The sequence below is a fragment of the Oncorhynchus gorbuscha genome, linkage group LG24, assembly GCF_021184085.1.
Source record: "Oncorhynchus gorbuscha isolate QuinsamMale2020 ecotype Even-year linkage group LG24, OgorEven_v1.0, whole genome shotgun sequence".
Lineage (NCBI taxonomy): Eukaryota > Metazoa > Chordata > Actinopteri > Salmoniformes > Salmonidae > Oncorhynchus > Oncorhynchus gorbuscha.
Window position 1 is genome coordinate 38,984,619 of NC_060196.1, and position 14,641 is coordinate 38,999,259.

The window sequence follows — 14,641 nt, forward strand, 5'->3', positions numbered from 1 at the left end:
ACACATGCATTTGGATTTGATTCAGCATATCAAGTGCAGCTATATTAGTAGGTTGACAGTGTAACAGGCCCTATGTCAGTGCAAGACCTTGCAGATCCGGCCAAAGACAGCAGGGTGTCTGACTGAGTCGGGGGATGGGGTGGGGCATTCATTTGCATTGTAAATAATGACAATGTCAGTTTAGAAAAGGGCACTCCCTTTAAATCTACTGAGCTAGTTATGTTGCACCCAAACAGACAGATCAGAGTAGACCATCCTCCTCAGTGTCGTCTCCTCAAACCCGGAACAGAACAGAGCACAATGGCCTAGCTGCTGAATAGACAGAGAGGCTGGGAGTCTGGCCGACTCTGGGGCCCAAGAATAGGACACATTCTTCAGCACAAAAGGGTGTGTGTGTGTGTGTGTGTCTGTGTGTGCGTGTGTGTGTTTCAACATCAGTGGATGCCATGTCTCTGCAGAGAGGTCTTGACTCTTTGGACTCTCCACTGTGATATAAGAGAAGTAAGTTATGATGAGGGAACTACGAGCATCAATCTCTCTGTGAACAGAGGGAGAGAGAGAGAGAGAGAGAGAGAGAGAGAGAGAGAGAGAGAGAGAGAGAGAGAGAGAGAGGGTGAAGGAGACCGAGAGGAGAGAATGAGCACCCAGCCATTGTGCCTATAAATTAGACAGTCACTCTCTACTTCTATGGTTTCTGTTCAACCATCTTCTTCTATGGTTTTTGTCTCTGTTCAACCATGGTGTGCTGAGCTGAATGAGGTGTCATGTCATTAGCACCAGTTTCATGCCAGCAGGCTCTCTCTCTCTGGGGGTGGGTTGCTGTTCACATGCATATGTATCACCAGGCCCTGTCTCTGCAACAACACATTTGCATAGCACGCACCAGAGCCTACCGTTGTCTGTCTCTAATAGCCAGCGCTGATTGATTCTGTGACTGTAATCTGAAATGAATAGTGAAATTAATCAGTAATTTGTCATTCATATTGTATTTCGAAAACATACTGTAGGCCTCAATGAAACCGGACTCTAATTTGTAACAGAGAATGTTGTAAAACATGAAATACTTGTCTAGTATATAGGCTATTTGTTGATGAAAGTATGATGCGTATGATAATGATTATTGTTGACATACATACCAGTGTCCCTTAGGAGGCTACAAAATATATGAGGCCACATCAAATGCGTGTTATACAAAGGAGTCGTAGGCTACCTAACGCCAACATTTAAGAACATGTCAGGAGCAGTTAATGAATTGTCCAACGTGCGCTAAGTCTGTACTAGGGTCACAAACCGAGCCAATCGGAACAAAGGATACAGAGACGACAGTAGCTCCACCTCTCCCTCTTTCCTTCTCCGCTGGTTGGTTTATACATGTATATAATCCCGGAGCTGACCCAGAAAAGTAACTCTGGTGACGGATTCTCGCTCGCCCCACAGTGCACTAGAGAGCACCGATCGTTTTAATTCGATGAAATACATGTATTTGGCGCATCGCCTTTGGAAGTAAAGACGGAGATCCAATAGCAGAAAGAGAACGAGAGAACTTCAGAGCAGGGACATTTAGCTGGTAAGTGTTGTCTTGTGAGGGGGGCATTCGTTGCAGAGAGAGAGAGACTGTCCTATTACTGAGGGGAAGGTAGGAGAACCATTGTTCGTTTTATTTACGGGTTCTTACATGACCGATTGTTCATATGCCGGCTATAGTGCATAGTGATACTGTATGATACATTACTAAACGATTGAACTGTATATATTGCCAGACCGAGTTTATTTAAACCGGATTATTATTTTTGTTGTAATGTGGTATCAAAAGTATTTACTGTTCAATGAAATCTGGCCCCTATGCAAATACCTAGAATACACGGGTAAACCGAAGCGTCAAAATGTAGATATAGTGTGTAATAATTCAGCTACAAAAACATATCTTGATCATTCTTTGTTGCTCCCCTTTTAGCCTTTTGCTAAATGTGACATAGACGGAATGAATGTTAAAATGCCTAAACGTTCACGCTTGCATAGCCCAAACACAATTGTATGGATTTTGTTCCGCTGTTGACCATACATAGCCTGTTGACCATTCTCTCTAAATGATTGTCGGTTTAGAAACAATGTTGCATCGGGTCGTAGTTTTTATTTATTTGTATAGATAACGCACAAAGAGGTTTGAACGGAAACCTGAGCGCCAGGGGCACTGGAGTTCATTTCTGGGGGAAAGAGAAGAAAGAAACACGACATGCTTTGTTTTCAAGCAGACAGTGAAAAGACAGAGCCACACTCCTATGGTATCCAATGGATCAACCATCATATTGTGTTTATGCGGTGATAGAGACATCTACGTTAATAAGAATGTCATTAATTGTTTTACCTTGCGTAATTGTGGGTGGGGAAATTATGCGTTGTTGTGCCATTTTAACTCTGGTGTTACCGAGATGGCACAAATACAGATTCCGTTTTGAATTAATAAATCGTAGGGTGTTTGTCTTTAATTTGTATTTCCATTGTATTTTTCCTATAAGCACAGATCGTAATGACCATCTTGTCCATTTATCACTGCTTGTGCCTAACGAAATGTTTGTAAACGTTGGTTTCCTTTCGCGCGGATGCTCTCGCTATCATTGTGCATGTAGTACCTTATTTATTACTATGTATCTACCGATTAAAATTCGACATGCGTTCTTCTGCGTCCGTTCAACGACAAAAGGTATGACTGGTATTTCCGATCGTGTAATAGGCTACATACTTGGCAGCGGATACAGGCATTAGGCTATGCGTAATGTTTCTGTGGTCGAAATGATGGTTAAACAATCGAAAGTGTAAATGGCCCCCAAACGTCATCTGAATAGATTACTGACTCAACACTGTTTGAATCACTCATAGTACACTGTCTATTTCTATGGAATCACTCACTGTTAAAAGTCATGGCATGGGGTAGTGCTGGGAATTTTATGTTCTCCGGGAGCTGTGTCTCTCAGATTGATCTGATGAACTAGGCAGACACCTAGTCAGTTGTACAACTGGATGCATTCAACCGAAATGTGTCTTCCACATTTAACCCAACCCCTCTGAATCAGAAAGGTCCAGGGTTGCCTTAATTGAGGTCATCGGTGCCCCGGAAGCAGTTGTTGTTGGGGGTTAACTGCTTTGTTCATGGGAAGAACGGAAGATTTTTCCACCTTGTTGGCTCAGGGTTTCGAACCATCAACCTTTCAGTTACTGCCCCAGTGCTCTTAACCGTTGAATGTTTATCAGTGCTTCCCAAACCTCTCTTTGAAAAACGCCAATCAATCCTCTTTTCATCTATTCGACTACTAGCACGCCTGATTCTTTCGCAACTTAAAGGCTCTGGACTGAAGCACCGCTAACAACAACATTGCTCCTCCTCCTCCGCAGGGTGACAGTAAAGCTTTCCTTGTAAATGTTCTTATACAGAGTCATCATCATAACTAACATAAACATTGTCCTTCCTCCTGCAGGGTGATAGAGAAACCATGGCAGACCACATGATGATGCCCATGTCCCACGGCCCTGCGACGGCCCTCCATGGCTACAGGATGGGGGGAATGGGTGGCCCTCCACAGCACGCCGTGCCGCAACCAGGCCTCCGCACCCTTCCCAACGGCCAGGTCATGCACTACGGCCGGGTGCCGCAGACCTCCATGGAGGCCGCCATGAGGCAGCGGCCCGGTCTGGGGATGGTGGGGCCGCCTGGGATGAGCGGTCAGGTGAATGGCCAGGTCAACGGAGCACAGATGGGAGGACACCATCACCAGATGAACCAGATGATGTATAACCAACAGCATCAACAACAACAGCCACATCAACAACAGCAGCACCACCACATGCAGCAGCAGCACCCCCAGTCTCAACCCCAGCACCCCCAGCAACAGTACCACCCCAGTGGGCTCACCTCCCAGCAGCTCATGGCCTCCATGCACCTCCAGAAACTCAACACCCAGTACCACGGACATCCACTGGGGCCGGTCCAGGGCCATCACCTGGCCAACGGGTCCCAGTACAGAGTAGGGCCAGGCCAGCTGGCCAGCATGCAGCACATGGGTCAGGGTGGGCCAGGTATGGTGCTGGGACAGAATATGGACATAGACCTGATAGATGAGGAGGTTCTGACAGCGCTGGTGTTGGAGCTGGGTCTGGACCGGGTTCAGGAGCTCCCAGAACTGTTCCTGTGTCAGAACGAGTTTGACTTCATCCCTGACTTTGTTAATATGAAACAGCAGCCGAGCACCGTGAGCTGCTGAGAGATACACAACAGTCAGACGAAGAAAGACGCTGTAAAAACAGGCCGGCGCCCCAGAGAAAGACTGAACCACAGACTAGACTAGCCACAGTAGCACACACAAGAGGAGACACGCAGACTATTGTTTCAGTTCTCTCTGTGTGAGTTTAGGCTATCTATCTGTGACCATGTATAGTAGATCTACAGAACACACTGACCTACCTGTGAATAGTAGGCCTACCTGTTGGTTTAACATGAATTGTAAGGACAGAAAGAGAGGAGAGGAAACGAAAGCTTCCTCTGCATCAGGCTGGCCAGCATCAGTGTCGGTGAGAGCTGAGCTCAGTCAGCCCAGCCACAGGGTGGCGCTCTCTCTGGCGCAGTGGCCTCTGTCGATTCTGTACTGCCTTCCGTCCTGCCTCTGGGCTGCCACCCATGCCCTAGTGTCAATATGTGTGCTGAGGCCTGAGGGATGAATGTAGACTCATTCAGCAGGACAGGAAGACGAGACAGACAAGCTGAGACAATACAAAGACTAGCTTCACCTGAGACTACTAGATTTGATCTATGGCTTTTAGAAATGTATTTATTTATGAATTTACCCAACCAAGTAGCTAGCGGACATTTGACAAATTGAGTTGGTCGTCTGATTATGAATTAGGCTGTTGGGGGGGGGGGGGGGGGTTGTTCAAAACTTTATTGTGTGTATGTTGAAGGCTGGTTCTTCAAAACAGGCTTGGAGGATTCCTTCCTCATTACCTTACCATTTACTTTAGTAAGAGCCTGAGAGAGAATGGGCCAATGGGGTTAGATTTTCTTGGGTGGTGGGGGTTTATTAGTCTCTGATTGGTTGGGAATTAACTGTGTTACCCTGGCAATCTGGTTCCTCTCCCTGACATAATCTGATCACATAATCAGAACAACATTATAATTATCATTAAAACGTATATTTCCTTGAATCTTAAATGTCCGCAGTTTCTCTATTTCCTACTGCTGAATTAAATCTGATCAAATCACTGGCGAAGTAGTGCTGCACATACAGAGTAGCATCTCTATAGCAAGAGAACAGAGAACACACCCTGCATGTCTTAAAAATATTCCTCTGAACACTGAGGGCCAGCGTCTACCTTCAAACAGTTAGATGTTCTCGTTCAGTAGAGTCTCAATGACTACTTTACACTGTACTTCTACTGGTGGACCTTGCGGCAAGGGAATACACTGAGTAGTATTTAAGGAAGAACACACATAAGATAACAGCGGGCTATTTACTCTACATCCGGTATCTGTGAGTGTGGCACAGAAGGTAAGGCAGGGGGGAAACCAGAACCTCTCTCAGTCGCAGGTCATTCTGAGTCATAGAACTCACTTTAGACTTTGAACAGCACTGGCAGTTAAAAGACGTAAACACAACGTGTTGGATTGTGAGAAGTACAGTAACCTAGTGCTCTATCTGGGGTGAATCCTAACTTCCACCAAATTTGTACTTAGTCATGCATGGATATCAATGGGTGACCAAGTGAACATTTGACTTTAGTAGGAGTTAGGATTTGCCCTTTTGTGAACATCTTGAGTGTGTAAGCCTGCCAGGTAATTCTTGAGAGTAGTGACTGGGTTTGGTCCTCTAACCTAACCTTGGCCAATGTGCTGACTGGGTATGTAGGCTAGGACAGTGGAGGCTGCTTCAACTGCCTTGAACTGTGAACAGCGTTCATTAGTCCATTCTGTGGACACAGCATAGTGCTAGGCACTACTCCAGCAGTACTTGGTTGGTTTAATCATTGTTTAAAGCTGCCTCTCTTTACCTGTGGAATTGATTTCATTACCAAAGGTCCAAACCCAACAGTGCAGAGCAACACACACACAGACATGCACACATACACGCCCTCACACATGCACTCCCTCACACATACACGCCCTCACACATGCACACCCTCACACACAGGTTGGTTGCTGTTTCCATAGATTAGCTTACTCAACTGGTTCTTTCCTGATTAGATTTAAATCACTCGTTCACACACGCTTGTCTTAATTGAGGTCATCCAGCATCACAGCCCCAATAACTTGGTAATTAGAAAACTTGGCACTCAAAGGTAGTGTGCACTATATTAGGGAACAGGGTGCCGTTTTGGAAGTACCCTTGGTAATTAGAAAACGTTCTATTTCTGTGGTGGTGCAGTGTTTTCCCCCAATGCCCACTGTGCATAATGAGGTTTTGGCAAGGTTACTGCTTTGCTCCAGTGACTAGTACGAGAACTTCCTGTCCTGTTCTGTTGAGCTATTTGTGGAGATGTCAGAACAGAGAGGTTGGAGGAGCAGTGAGGTTGAAGAGAGGATTGGGGGAAGGGGAAAGCTTCCCTCTGTAATGCATTGTGGTAATCTGTTCCAATACCAGAGCTACACTCACTGGTGTCTCAGCTCTTTTTCTAGCCTGGAATCTAAAGGGAATATCGCTCTATTTCACTATAGCTTCACTTCACTGTACTTCACTTCACTATTAGCACAAAGTGCAAATATTCAGTTTGGATTCCAGGCTACTCTTAACCCTGTCTCACCCCCGGAGACCTGCCATTTTGCAGAGCTCTGAGCCCAAACATACAATGGACAACAGAAAGTACACTCATCATTGCAAATGCCGAAACCCCAACCGTATCGGGTTATTTCTTGTGGTTGGGTTATCTGTTACCAGTCTATTTATGTATAACTTGGACTTAGATCTGGGACCAGGCTATTTAGGGCAGTTTCACAACCCCTTATGAAAAAATGATCTATTACAATCTGAAAATAATATTTGTCTTTGTCTTTTAAGCCTTAGAGAGGGTGTAGCCTCTCAAAGTCATTTGATTACAGCTATATCAATAATATTTCAGACTTCTAATGTATGGTGTCTTTGTACTGTAGAATGTAGGTAAAGTTGACATAATTAAGGTACTTTTCAAAAAACATTGTCAGATGTAATTGTTGAATGGCTGATGGCTGATGTTGATGTGTTGAATGACAAGAGATGAGGGTTTATCATCCATTTTGACAATTGGGAGTGTTGATATAAATAGGTTGCATGGTAAAACCAGACTTAATGCTGGGCTAACCATTAAGTGCAGCATTCAGTCTGGATTACCCAGGCTAACAAACAGTTTCATTATATCAAGGGTTTGGGTACAGGACAGGCCTGAAGCTTTAAGACCTAGTAGATTGCATGTGAACATTGTGAAAAGAGATGTAATGTCACCACTTTTCCACACATCCGCTGAGAATGTACAGCAGAACGGAATGCATTGTGGGAAGTGAAGTCTTAAAATGGTGGATACATTTGTGAGATTGTATTGTAAAATCCTTGTTCCAAATTACACCACTTCATTTGGGGTTAACCCCCCACCTCCCAACTCCCAAAGTTTTTTTTAATGTTATTGATTCTATTTTAAGAAAATGTATTTATTTTCAACAACAATAAAATATTTATTTAAAGAACTGGCCAGAGTATGGAGAGTTTTCTAACATGTTTCTGTATCTGCATCGCTCTATGATATCCTTTGAATACCCCATACATCCTTTGAATACCCCATGCATCCTTTGAATACCTCATGCATCATTTGAATACCTCATGCATCCTTTGAATACCTCATGCATCCTTTGAATACATGCATCCTTTGCATCCTTTGAATACCTCATGCATCATTTGAATACCTCATGCATCCTTTGAATACCTCATGCATCCTTTGAATACCTCATGCATCCTTTGAATACCTCATGCATCCTTTGAATACCTCATGCATCCTTTGAATACCTCATGCATCCTTTGAATACCTCATGCATCCTTTGAATACCTCATGCATCCTTTGAATACCTCATGCATCCTTTGAATACCTCATGCATCCTTTGAATACCATGCATCCTTTGAATACCCCATGCATCCTTTGAATACCCCATGCATCCTTTGAATACCCCATACATCCTTTGAATACCCCATGCATCCTTTGAATACCTCATGCACCCTTTGAATACCTCATGCATCCTTTGAATACCCCATGCATCCTTTGAATACCTCATGCATCCTTTGAATACCCCATGCATCCTTTGAATACCTCATGCATCCTTTGAATACCTCATGCATCCTTTGAATACCTCATGCATCCTTTGAATACCCCATGCATCCTTTGAATACCTCATGTGTGACTTTGTATTGAAACCTCAACTACTTCTGATAACTATACAATGAGTCTGACAATACTTCTGCTCCGGTACAGTGAGACATCTCAGTAGTGTTCATGTATGGGCTCTACAGCTGCAGTGGCGTGTATTCATGGATGCCAAGGGAACCCGGGCTTCCCTAAATATGTGTTTTCATTATTTTACGTCAATTCTCAAGTGGCAGAATCTCACTGGAGAAATCATCCGAGCGAGGTAAACAACGACCCCCTTTCTTGGTATGTTGTAGCGCGTGTATCTGATGCTGTTTGGAACAAAAGAGTATGACATGTAGCACTTGGCCTCCCTTGATAAAAAATAATAATTAGCCAATTAGCTAATCATAATTAGCCAATCAGCATTGAGCTCAACTGCTGGTTGACCTGGCGCAGCAAAATGCCCCCAATGGAGGCCAGTTTGGATTTAGCTTCACACCAATCAAATCATATCCCAAGCAAAATATCATGATTGTCAGAAAAATGTGTCTGTTTCTGGTCTGCGTGTGTTGATGTCCTGCGGTAGCTAGCTTGAAAAATTGACGATTTCCTTAGCCAATGATGGAGACGGGGATTTGGACTTTTGTTTTTGAGTTCATTCTCTGTACAGACTAATAATAATGATGGTAATTCTGATCTAGTCATAAATTAATATGTTTTGCCAGTGGCCTGAGACGATTGAAGTTCAATATGTAGCCTAGATGTAGCCTAGTACACTCAGGAAGTTAGGCTAGCAGGCATTTTAGCTAGGTAGCCTATGACAATAAAAACTAAAAGGGTACTGTATGACAGAGACATAGACCGTTTTGCCAACATGAAAGAGAGGAGGATGGCATTGGTGTTCAACTAGTCTACAAGTAGGGGGAGTCAACTTTAAAAAAATAACTTGTGCACAGACAGAATCAGTACCATGGACAGCCACATGATATTTAGCAACATTGATTTCACTAAATCGTTTTTGGTATCTTTAAGTTTGTTTTCAGTGTATTAAACTAAGCATATACAGCCTTGTTGATTTGATAATGTTTAAGTTGAAATGGTGCTGGAATAGCGGGGGCAGTGCTCCGGTTGTCTTTATTCTGACTTACAGTAACAGCGTGGTTCTAAATCAGTAGTTGCTTAGTAACTAACTTGCTTGGCCTAATAACACCCATGCCAATATATCCTCCAAACACTTTCTTTTCGGGCATGATCACTTAATTATACAATGGGTGGGTCTAATCCTGAATGCTGATTGGTTAAAACAACATTCAAGACGGTGTCTATTCCACAGGTTACTACCGGCTAAATCTATGACGTTAAAATGCCTATTTACTCTGTTCCATCAATCCACTGTCTCATCAGCCCAGCCAGGCAATTTATAAACTTGATTTCCACTTTAAAAAGCATCTAAACACATTAGTATAAAGGATTTTGGTAGACAGACCCCCCTACGGGTCTGATCACAGTAACGCAGTGCAGTCGACCAGGACCTGATGCAGCTGCCGAAGTCGCGTCGTTGTCTGATGGGTCAGTTGCTGCTGCCGAAGTAGCGGTGGCGTCGGACGGGCCTGTAGTAGCAAACACCAGCTTCTCAGGCATTATCTCATAATAACTGGACTTCACCCAACAGATTTTGCTCTCCAATTTTGGATGAAACAAACGTATGAGTAGTTTAATTTATTCTGCCACGGTGTGATTGTCATGGCCTTGAATATCACGGTTGCGTTTGAACGAACGGTTATAGAGCAAGCATTGCAATTATCACAACAGTTTTAACTGACTTGGCTTGGCTTCAGTAAATGTACCGATGCACCGCTACTGTAGAACTGTCTCAATGGATATGGATGGATAGTAAACTATCATTAGATGACAGAGTTATAATAAACAGGTTTGACAGGTAGTTGTAGTTTATGTCTAGCACCAATACAAAGCAACAGTACAAGTCGAGGCTCATACAGAGTTGCCTGATGAGACTATGTCTACAGGACTAGCCAAGGTGATAATCCACAGGCAGGACAGGGGCAGACGATATGCTAATCTGGTCATAACTGAGGTTCACCTTGACCTATAATCATATTGTATAACTACCTCTCTGGGGGCCTAGTCCACTCCTAGTGAAGGCTATTCCAAACCGCGGGCTGTTGTACTGTAGCTGTACTAAGGACTGGGTTGAAATCAGAGTCTCTTTACCTGTTTTCTGTCCCTAATCTTAATTTATTATGTTTTAATGTTTCAAATGTACAATGCCTTGACTTAACTAGTTTGAAAGCCCTTATATCAGTAATTCAAGTCAGGTGTTGAATACCTGTCTGTCTGTCTGTCTGTCTGTCTGTCTGTCTGTCTGTCTGTCTGTCTGTCTGTCTGTCTGTCTGTCTGTCTGTCTGTCTGTCTGTCTGTCTGTCTGTCTGTCTGTCTGTCTGTCTGTCTGTCTGTCTGTCTGTCTGTCTGTCTGTCTGTCTGTCTGTCTGTCTGTCTGTCTGTCTGTCTGTCTGTCTGTCTGTCTGTCTGTCTGTCCAACACACCCCTCATAAGCTCCTCCTGGGTAACCATTCCTATTGTCACTAGAACAGATGTTGACAGTTTTACTGTAATACACCACAGTCTAACTCTCTTTAAACTACCCTCAGGCTAGTGTAGTCATTCTAGGAAGGAGGACTCACTGCAGCGATGATATCTGCTCATGTTAGGCTTTTCTCTGAAATTACCTTGTTGGCTGTTTGACACTCCCTGTCTCAGAAATGACACTCCCTGCTTTCGCTCACGTCTGTCTGTTTCTCCCTCTGTAACAAACAACACTATTGGTTATTGACTCTCCCCCTTGTCTCACCTCCCTTGCCACTCCCTCCCTACTCCCTCCCATGTTTGTTTCTCCTGTGAAGTGAACTACGCTGCTAGCTGTTGACTGTTGACGCTCCCTGTCGCTCTCTCCTCATGATGAGTCACCACACACACTTCTGTATTTGGCTCACTGATTAGATAAGGCCCTGCTAAAGGTGACTGACTGGCATACTGGCTGGTTGGCTGGGGTGATCTCACAGACAGGCTGCACTGATAACAGGCTCCTTCTCATACATAGTTTACTCATACGTTTCTTTCTAGGTCAACCTAGATGTTCTCTCATTCAGAATGAGGCTTCAGGTCAACGTGGATCTACAGCCAGGGCCTTTAAATTCACAATGGCTTTTTATCAGGGAAACGTAACTATTAGTACAGCAACGTGTTGGTGCTTCTGTCACCCATGTGTCGACTCTAACGATTGTCTTCTGAATAGCTTGAAACCACACAACCTTCCCCATAATATGGCTAGTGCATCTGAAACGCCGTTACCCGCTCTACTCCTTGTGAAGCATTGAAGTATTACCAAACTGAGAGAAGTCCAATGTTAGTCCTCGCCTATCACTCTTGCTTTTTCACTCTCGCTCTCTCTCTCTATCTCTCCTATTTTCTCTCTCCTACTCTATCCTCTAACCCCCCCTCTCTCTCTATCTCTCCTATTTTCTCTCTCCTACTCTATCCTCTACCCCCCCTCTCTCTCTATCTCTCCTATTTTATCTCTCCTACTCTATCCTCTACCCCCCCCCCTCTCTCTCTCTTTTCTTGTTCAGCCAGGAATCACCACGGTTCACCAAACACCACCAGTATTTGGACCGAAGCCATCTCTCCAGTCTCTGTGATTTCTGTATGGCAGTCTGGATGTCACCAGTACCCTGCAACGGCTCTTAAATGCGTCAGACCCCCCCCCCCCTTTCTCACCCCCTCACCTGTTTCTCCCCCTCCAATACCTTAGCCTGACTCCCATGGACGGCATACTGTGTCCTTGAGGACTCTCTCTCTCTGACAAAGGCCACCCCTTCCTATATTATCTTTTCTTTCTGTCTGACTTTGTATCAGTGTCTGTCTGCCTGTCTGTCTCCCTGCCTGTCTGTCTGTTTGTGTCTGTCCGACTGCCTGCCTGCCTGCCTGTCTGTGTCTGTCTGTCTGCCTGTCTGTCTGTGTCTGTCTGTCTGTCTGTCTGTCTGTCTGTCTGTCTGTCTGTCTGTCTGTCTGTCTGTCTGTCTGTCTGTCTGTCTGTCTGTCTGTCTGTCTGTCTGTCTGTCCCTGTTCATCTGTCTTTCTACCTCTGTTTGCTTTTCAATGAGTACATATGGAATTGGAAATTCAGTTCACTTACTGAATTGAACGAAGTTGATACAAACGCTACAGCGATCTACTTCGTGTGGCTGACTGTCGCTTTCATTTTCATTCTACCACCTTCCCACCACTCAACCATACCAAATGAAACAGCTTCCAGGTTGACATAACTCATTAGACATATGTAACTGACTCACTGTTGAGTCAGTGTTTTCCAGGGTTGAGGCAGCCATGCTGACTGTGTGACACTGGGCTCTGTCTGATTAGTGATATGCTGATAGGCGGGGTCTCCAGACATGATAGGTATGGTCACCAGACATTAGTGATGTATTGGCCAATAGCTTACCTAAATAAGACAAATAATTCCTTTTTGTATATCTTGTTTTATCCTGTATATATTCTTGTTTGACCTTTTTTCATTGCTCATCAGCCAACAGCACTGATGTAAATAAGACAAAAATATATATTTTAGGACATGAGTGTGCAAGGTGGTAGCCTTAACCAACAAATACTTCCAGGGGTCAATTCCAATCCATGTCAGTCAATTTAGGAACTAAACTGGAAGATCCTTACGTGACATCTCCAAGCACTTTCTCTTTTGAGGATTTGAGTAGGGATCAAAAACCCTTCTATCGAGTTGGCATGAAGAAGTGTTTCAGTCAGAGTAGAGACAGAGTGATGTACGAGCAGTCAGTCCTTCCCTGGTGAGAGGGCCTCATTGTCTTCCAGAGAGCCTTGTTTTACACACACGCACACACCAAAGTGTGAGCGCAGGCAGGCCCCAGGCAAGCAGGCCCTAGGCAGGCAGGCAGGCCCCAGGCAGGCAGGCAGGCAAGCCCCAGGCAGGCAGGCAGGCAAGCCCCAGGCAGACAGGCAGGCCCCAGGCAGGCCCCACGCAGGCCCCAAGTAGGCAGGCCCCAGGCAGGCAGGCCCCAGGCAGGCCCCAGGCATGCAGGCCTGGTGGGGCTCGACTGGAGCAAGAAAGAAAGGTAGAAGAACATGAGGAAATGAAAAGAAGATGCCCGTGACAAGAATAACGGTCTAAAAATACCATTGACTGTTTTTCTCCAAGGTCACCGTGTCATTTTTATTAGATTGGAACGTAGCAGTGTGTGTGTGTTTGTGTGTATACATGCAGCAGTCACAACCATCTTTCTCATGAACGTCACTTAAGCGTCACAAACAACCGTCTGTGGCATCACACTGTCAGCATGACCCCGCTCTTCCAACAGTCATTTTGATACTCGTTCAGATAACATACTGCATCTTATACCAAATAGTTAATATCAATGATCTCTTTACAGACATGGTAACCCCTGAACTACAATGAGGTGGATTTCACAAGGACAGGTTAACAAGTAAATGAGGCTGAGGAGTCTATTGACAATAGTTGCTTATCTGTAGAGATTTAAGTGATGATGTGATCATAAGAAATGGTTGACTGAGTAGCAATGGCTGCAGACGTATAGCGTTTATCAAAATGTTGCCTAGGCTATTGTATCTATGGTAACAGGACAAAGTGAGGATCAATGGCAATGGTAGAGAACAAGGAAGGACTTAGGATGGTCAAAGCAGGCCTTCTGAATCAATGTCTACAGCACAATGATTTGCTGTCCTTGATGAATTTGCTGTGAAAGAGCACCCATGAGATTCCTGCCTCCCATTTACACTGCACTACCAATCTCTGGGACAGGCTTCCCAAGAGACACACACATAGAATCCTAATGTACACTCAATGGACTGCAGGGAGAGCACTACACACCTCCCGACCGCGCAACACTGAGTCACACCCAGCCAATGGAAGAGGGGAATTTCCTGAGCAGTTTCTCTGTGTGGTGCAAGTGGCATGCTGACTCAGCCATGCAAATTCACTCATCTGGTGAGAGGAACAGACCAACTGGGAACCTACGTATGCCTCACAATATAGACTCCCCCTCTTTCTCTCTCGTTCTCTGTTTCTCTCTCTGTCCTCTTTTTCTCTTGTATTTTCTGTTTGTGTGTGTGTGTATATGTGTGTGTGTGTATATATGTGTGTGTGTGTATATATGTGTGTGTGTGTATATATGTGTGTGTGTGTATATGTGTGTGTGTGTGGACGTGTTGAACTATTATTGTG

General features: G+C 44.5%; 1 protein-coding gene across 1 annotated transcript; it reads left to right on the plus strand.

The window, feature by feature from the left end:
* Positions 1-1,375: 1,375 nt before the first annotated feature.
* On the plus strand, positions 1,376-7,699 carry LOC124012611 (cbp/p300-interacting transactivator 3-like). Its single transcript, XM_046326435.1, has 2 exons — positions 1,376-1,567; positions 3,474-7,699. The coding sequence occupies exon 2, from the start codon at positions 3,489-3,491 to the stop codon at positions 4,254-4,256; it is 768 nt and encodes a 255-aa protein (XP_046182391.1). The 5' UTR covers positions 1,376-1,567; positions 3,474-3,488; the 3' UTR covers positions 4,257-7,699.
* Positions 7,700-14,641: the final 6,942 nt, after the last annotated feature.